General features: G+C 34.0%; 1 protein-coding gene across 1 annotated transcript; it reads right to left on the bottom strand.

The window, feature by feature from the left end:
• Nucleotides 1–877: 877 nt before the first annotated feature.
• Nucleotides 878–3,025, bottom strand: LOC103973830 (flavone O-methyltransferase 1-like). Its single transcript, XM_065123836.1, has 4 exons — nt 2,451–3,025; nt 2,070–2,380; nt 1,906–1,970; nt 878–1,404 (listed from the first exon to the last, which is right to left on the bottom strand). Exons 1-4 carry the CDS (start codon nt 2,864–2,866, stop codon nt 1,108–1,110), a joined length of 1,089 nt encoding a protein of 362 aa, XP_064979908.1. The 5' UTR covers nt 2,867–3,025; the 3' UTR covers nt 878–1,107.
• Between the last annotated feature and the right edge of the window lie 4,786 nt (nt 3,026–7,811).

The raw sequence follows: 7,811 nt of genomic DNA, 5'->3' as shown, positions 1-7,811 counted from the left end.
AATTTTTTTTATACCTCTCAGTCATGATCAGATCGGTTGACAGAAATATCAAAGAGAAACCATGTTTCTGGGGGAGAACCCCAACAAGTACGAACACCTTCGCCTTACCGGACGAGGCCTTCTTTACCCACCTTTCATTAAAAATAGACAAAAATATAAGAGAGAGAGAAAAAGAAGTGTCAATTCGCCAGTTCCATAAAATTATATTACATATATTAGTATTAGTCGACAACTTTATATATATATATATAATTCTGTTTAATCATCATATAGCTTTTAAATTAAAAGCGGAAATCTTATAAATAAATGCTAAGTTAATAATATATTATGAATCTTAGTATTTAATGATTAAATTAATATACATATAAATTTATATGTAAGAATGTTAAGGTAAAAGTATATAGTTACTAAAAAGATAAAAAAATATTATTTCATTTGTAGTTAAGCATAAATTAGACAGAAGATAAAACGAAGGGAGTAGCTCGAGGTGATATGAACATGCACTAACAAAACATAAAACGGTGTTAGTAATAAATTATCGACTTTAACATGTCATGTTTTTAAATATTTTTAATACTTCCATATGGATGTAAGTGTTTGATAATCAATATTGCATGATTTTGAATGATTTAATATGGCTTCCATAGAAGATAAAATGAGAAAAAATTGCTCATTATTGCATGAACATATAACAAGTGCACTTACGGTAAAAGTTTATAAGACAATTAGTATTAATGGTAAAAGTTTATAAGACAATTAGTATTACGGTAAAAGTTTTATATAATTGAACTTAACTAATAGTATTATTTTTCATCGAATAGTTGGAACATTACAAATTGTGACCAGATTTTTTTTTTTTTTTTTTAATGCCAAAGAATGCTCTGATTAATTGGGCACTAGGCCTAATATTACATTCTAAAAAGAGTCTAGCAATGACACAAACACAAGCTTTTGGATTGTCATCCTGCCAATGGGTAGGAACCATCCAGCTCTTGTGAAAATTTATTTTGGAGACAATTGATGTAGCTGTCTGTCATCAAGGAACTCAAGATAATACTACGTACAAGTAGAAATGGATCAACCGAAAGTTAATTAGATCTATATAACCTACTTGGTGAATTCTATGATCCAAGAACCAGCAAACACATATGTGAAATTGAATCTTGAGAAGCCAGCCTCCCTCGCCAACTCTTGGAACTCCTCTTCGGTCCTCTCTCGGCCTCCAGGATTGGCAGTCAACATCACAATATCTACAAGACAGACATTTTGGGCTTCCGGCGTCGGCTTTGGCAATACTGGCACAATACTTTCCACCACAATCACTTTTCCATTCTGCGGCAAAGCTTCCCAGCAGTTCTTCAGTATCTTTAAGCAGTGCTCGTCAGTCCAATCATGAAGAATCCACTACAATATATTAACGGATGTCAGAATCAGGTACCTTCTAATGTATGATAAGAAACTCCCAACGGAGAAAGGAAACGAAAAGTTCTAAAAGTAAATTATAAATTTGATGTTTGGTGCTGAGAATTCTGAGCGCTCTAATAGATCTACTCGAGTCGAATCAATATATATATATATATATATATATATATATATATATATATATTGAATAGTTTTAGTATTATTTATTTTAGGTAAAATTATGCATGCATTTATATTCCTTCAAAATAAGTGATTAAATTTTTTTCTTTAAATTTAACGAATATATTTTTTTCTAAAAAAATTTATTACATCAAATTAGATCTTTATAATCTAAGATCTATCACTTGTGTAACAAAAACAAAACATCGATTAATCAATCAGGATGTCTCAATTTAACCGATATATTAACCAATACCTTTTATGCACCAAGAAATCTTCGGAACAATAAGCAAAGAGTCATTTATGAGCACAAGAAGAGAAGACCTTGATAAAAATGGCGTCCCCGGTTGGTACGCTCTCGAACATGTTCCCGCTGACATTCTCTATGCCTGCAACGAGTCAATACATCTTAAGAAAATGTAAGTCAATCAATCGCGATGAGCTGCTGCTGCTGCTTCTATTTCCATGTCCAGTACTAAATGGTGGACCTGGGCAGGGTCGTGCGTCGGAAATGACATGAGGCAGGTCGAAGTTGACGCCCTTGATGTGAGGGTACTCGGAGATGATCAATCCGAGGGTGCCACCGGTGCCGCCGCCGACGTCGACGAGCACCTTGACGTCGTTGAAGCCGCGGTAGATTTGGAGCAGCTTCCTGACGAGGATGGTGGAGTGGCTCCTCATGGCCTCGTTGAACACCCTGTTGAACCGAGCGTCAGTGCCCATGTACTCGAACGCCGTCATCCCGTAGGCCTTGTTGAAGGGAATAACACCGTCCAACACCGCGTCCTTCATGTAGCACCTGCCATCATTTCTTTGAGGTAATACCAATCGATGTGCGGTTTCACTGATACAAGTTCTCTACATATTACCAGCAATCCATGAAGACCTTGTCCTGGACCATCAAGCCCAGAGGGGTGATGGACACGCCGTCCTCGTTCTTGGTCAAGTACTTGCAGACAGGCGCGGCGCCGTACTTTCGCAAGGATCGGCCACCGTCGCCGGCCTCGACGGTACAGCTGACCACACGGAAGGCGGCGAGCAGGCGGAGGATGCGGTCCACCATGGCGGCCGTCTGCGGGTTCTCGGTGGGCAGCTGGACGGCGATTTCGGCGGCGCTCAGCACGGCTCCGGGACCGGCGCTGACGATGGCCTCGAGAAGCTTGAGCTCGACGGCCACCATGAGGGTCATGGGGAGGACGCTGCCGCCCGCCAGATTTAGCGCGTACAGGAACGCCTCCTCGTCCTCCTCGGGAGTCAGCTGCAGCACGTTCTTGATGGATCCCATGTTGGCCGAGAGTCGCAGAAGAAGTGAAGGATCGGTGGTGATAGCTGAGGCGGATTTGAACTATGAACTATATGGATCCTAGCGGGTAGCTCCCACACCTTCCTTGGGTTCTCTAAATCACAGGCGTCCGCAACCAAGAAGAAGAGCACCGAACGACGTTTAGTTTCCGCAAGCGCAGGTGCTTTATTGTGTCATCTCGATCGAAGACTCGAAGCACAGTGCCACCACCTGTGGGGATACGTGTGTGATGATGATAATAAAAAAAAATGATTATGAGTTAATTTATGTTATTAAAGATAAGAATGCCAGCTATCTTAGTTGGTAATTCGACCAATTATATTAGTCTTTGATAATTAGACTTTGTCAATACGATGGATCAGTCAATAATACCATTCGACCCACCATGAGTCATTTCCGGAGGCTCAGGAGAGAGAGTTTTAACGATCTATGTAATTCCATGGTTCTCATAGAAGAGAAAGTTTTGGATTTTATATTGTCTCATTTATTAAAAATAAAAAAAAGATATTTATCTCCTTTTCTAAAATAATTAAATTTCTTTGGTCTGTAATTGCTATATTTGCTTCAGATTGAATTTCTACGTTGGCTATTAATGGCACTCTAAATGTTGACTGCTTTTGTCTTGTTCTTCTTCTCGGATTGACCATGGTTTATCTATCTCGTTGACTTGGAAGGTAAGGCGTGGAGATTAAGAAGCGAACAAGTTTCGAATATTAAGCCAAAACCAATACCGATCAGCATGTTTGTTTGCCATGTAACTTCAAGATTATCATATCAACCATGCATGATGATTAGCCAAAGCTGACAAACATAACAAATAAACAAGAAGCTAGCTTTTTATTTCATGCACCGACGAGTGCAACGGCGTCACCGGTAGCCATTACGCGAGAAGGTGTGACCACTATCTTAAGGATTTAACTTGGAAAATATAATGTTAAAATTCAGAAAAATAAATAAGTAAAACGATGATGCTAATAATGTAAAGATAATCGCTATTCAAGGTTTAAAAGTTATAAGACCCCATAAATTTTCTACAATAAAAAAAAGTTAGATTTGTAGATAGATGAGTATGTATGTTGATAAGATTGGTTTCTTTCTTATTAGGAGATCAGTTCAAGAAATGTAATAGAATTAGTTTGAGATAAATCAGTATTTTATGATTAATCAATACAAAACAGATAGATAGATAGATAGAGAACATGAGTGATTATTTTGGATTGCATGATTCAAAATTTAAAGACTTTTGATAATATTTTTAAAAAAAATAACAATAATTTAAGGGAAGATGTTGAAATATTAACTTAAATTATGGGATCAATTAAAATTTTGATTTAAGAATCTTAATCAAGATAAGAGTTTTTTATTTTAGTTAAAATTAAAATTTTATAAATAGAAGACTAATACAATGCAAGTCTTCTATTAACACTTTATGGGATCAATTAAAATTTTAATAAAATTTTAATAAAATTTTAAAATTTTATGGGATCAATTAAAATTTTATAAATAGAAGATGTTTTTTTGTGCCCACCTCCTTTTTGTTGAATTTTCGAACAATCTTGTCAAGTCTAACAAACACATCAACCAACCGAGCAACGTTGTACGGTGGTGAATAGACAGCATTAACTATACTATTTCGGTGATTCGAGTGATTCATCAGAGAACTGACCAATAACTCCATTTTGACGGGAGGTTAACGTAGTATACTCATCAGGTCCTTATAAGCTAATCATACATATTCCCCACTTCCGATGTGGGACTAATGAGATGTTACATATGCTTTTATTAACACTTTTGTTAATCCTAACGTTTACAGAGGCATTCTTATCTCAGGTACGCTACTTTACCCAAGTAAGAATATATTATGTTCTTGTTCATAACTTAAGTATTTAAGGGGACTTTGTTATAGCTATCACCATAGTTTGATTTGAATTGAACTAGAATCATAATCAAATTGGATAGTGATTTTCTAGTTTTAAATTGAACTGAAATCAGCTTTAGACGATCCGATCCGATATAATATTTGGTTTTAGAAATTAGAATTAATTATTTTTGAACTAGCATCGATAATTTCAAATTTTAAAAAAATAAATAATTAGTCAAACGAGTTCGATCAAACATTAGGACAACTATTTGAGCACTAATGGTCCAGCGATCGATCGTTTGAGCGATGAAGGGGCATATAAATAAATACGAAGGTATTTTGATCATTTTAAAATTAAAAAAATAAGAAAGATAGATAAATTTGTCCCTTTTAATAGTTAAATAACGACTAATTTTAGGAAAAAAAATCTCTCAAAATTCCTATAAATATTCTAAAACCCTTCCTTCTTCCTCACATATTTGATTAAGCATTTCTTATACTCTCTTAAATGCCCTTAAAGCTCTCTTATGCTCTATGACGCTCTCTGATCTCTCTCTCTCTCTCTCTCTCTCTCTCTCTCTCATATGCTCTTCATCGAGAGATTCATGTCTTGGTTTAATAAAGCTCAACTATACCAACCTAAGAAAGCCAACACGTCACCCTTAAGTCAGAGGAATTTGATACAGTGGCAAAAGCAATTGAATATTTTTAAGCTTCGTTTTAACAAGGTTAGAAATATCAATGGCTCGTTCTAAGTGATTTGCAACTATGTTCTCAATTTTTTAAATTTAAAGGAGATAGATATGAAACTTTTCACAAATATCTTGAGACAAATACTAATTCAATTCAAAAAATTAAGTTATTAGATTATAAATTAAACTCAAATCTAACTCTCTTGATATTTATGATTATTCTTTTAGTTATCTTTTTAATCTCCCTTCATATATGAATATTTTCTTACATTCTCTTCCTCTCTTCCTATTTATATGTGGCTTTTTAATCTCTCCTCATATATAAATATTTTTAATATACCCTATTCGTATATGGCTTCATCGTTTTTCTCTTATTTATAAGGATAGATGAAGTGACCATCTTTGTTTGCAATCATAACCCAATTGATGAGGGAAATAGCTCTAGTTACAATTCACTTTTTTTTTTTTTTTCCAATCATCCTCAAGTTTCTTTTATCATATTACTCTTCTTGTTTATAAACTTGGCTATGATAGTTAGAGTTTACACAGTTAGATATCAATTCAACTCGAAGACTTAAGTGGTTAGAATAGAATAGACTCAAATATATGTTACCCAACTCTCTCAATATTTACTAATATGATATTATTCTTTTAGTCTTCTATTAAATTTCTCTATGCATATGAATATTTTCTAACATTTTTCCCCTATTCGCGTGTGACTTTTTAATCTCTCCTCAACCATGAATATTTTATGACAGATATGTTCCTTGTTCTACTCGTACCCATGTCATGCATAATTTTTATAAAAAAATATATTTATAAAATTTATTCTGATCTTTTGATAGATGTGTTTTTATTTGCTATGATATTTTAAGTGATTATTGGAAAATATACTCCCACTTAGGTATCACATGTCATTGGATTGATGGTGATTGGAGTATTCAAAAATGAGTTATTGCCTTTAGAGTTTTTGATGAACCGATAATATTTATAGAATAATAAAAACTATTTTGGAAGAGTATAATATGGTTTTTAAAAAAAATTTAATTAGTTTTGATAATGCATGTATAAATAATACTTATATTCCTGAATTACAAAAAGTGTGTCAATTGACTTTCAATAGTATTTTTTTTATATTAGGGATTTTTGTCATGTTTTGAATTTATATGTATATGAAGGTCTTAGATATCTTAAAACTTTTCAGTCTCCTATTAAGCATACTATTTCATTCTTATGGGGTCATCCACAAAGCATACTATTTTATCATTTTACAAATCAAATGATAAATGACACAAGATTTTATAGGGTCGTTCCGGATGGAATTCAACTTATGAATTGTTTAATAAAAATTTTAAATATAAATAATTATTAAGTACTTTTATTATAAATAAAGTTAAACAAGGAAATTTATATGCATAATATTGGAATGCTTGTGAAAAAAATTTAAAAATTTTAAAAGTGTTTAATGATACTCATATGTTAGTTAGTATTTATTATCCTATTGTTCATATATTTTTAATTATATGCTATTGGAGCTTTAGAATAATATGAACATGATCAATATTTAAACATGACCTGCTAGTCATATGTGTCCTGCAAGCCAATCACGTGAGTGATAACATGTATGACTTGAAACGTAATCTTTTTGCTTATTATATTTTGGTATTTAGCACTTTCTATTACTTGTTTCATATATATATATATATATATATATATATATATATATATATAATCGTGATGAGATCATGATACTAAGATCGATTCGTCTTTAAACACGGATCCTAAATAATCTTGGTTGTAGGTTACTCGAGAGGGATAATGAGATAACCAGATATACTAGTGTGTTGTATACCCATTCATATCATGGATGTAGCTAGTCTCATAGCTGCTCGTCTGAGAACACTAGGGATACAATATTGTTGCTTATTGAGGAATGAGTTCATTGATTGATCCGCTTACGGAATGCTGAATGGTTGATGATGCCTTATTGTCAGACAGCGATTCTATAGTCCTAGTGGTGTATTTGGTCTTTAGACTTAAGACACCAAGGATGTCTTGTATGAGCGCTCCACTATTTGATACCAAACGTTTCACGCGCAGTTATGGCTTATAGAAAATAAGCTGTGGCATGCGAAAATGGAGTTGTTTTGGGTAGTTCGACTCGACGCAGTGAGCAGTCGCTCTACAGCACTGCAACCTGTTCGAACATGTATTTTTACAAGTAAAAACAAACAAAACTAAAGCAAAACGTGCTGCCATGTATTGGTACAAGCATACAAAAATGACGAACAGTTTGTTGAACGAAGTTGTTGTAAGTGCATGGTGACCGTTCGTGACGGTTTAGGGACTACGACATAATGACCTAGTATGTCCG

The sequence above is a fragment of the Musa acuminata genome, chromosome BXJ2-9 (genome assembly GCF_036884655.1).
Source record: "Musa acuminata AAA Group cultivar baxijiao chromosome BXJ2-9, Cavendish_Baxijiao_AAA, whole genome shotgun sequence".
Lineage (NCBI taxonomy): Eukaryota > Viridiplantae > Streptophyta > Magnoliopsida > Zingiberales > Musaceae > Musa > Musa acuminata.
This window is presented reverse-complemented; position numbering and strand designations above follow the sequence as displayed.

Bases quoted from the DNA above. Each gene is read 5' to 3' on its own strand.
- LOC103973830 (XM_065123836.1), bottom strand. From the start codon at position 2,866: ATGGGATCCATCAAGAACGTGCTGCAGCTGACTCCCGAGGAGGACGAG. The intron at 2,381-2,450 runs GTAATATGTAGA...AAATGATGGCAG, and splicing joins AAGGTCTTCATGGATTGCTG to GTGCTACATGAAGGACGCGG. The intron at 1,971-2,069 runs GTCCACCATTTA...GACTCGTTGCAG, and splicing joins CGACGCACGACCCTGCCCAG to GCATAGAGAATGTCAGCGGG.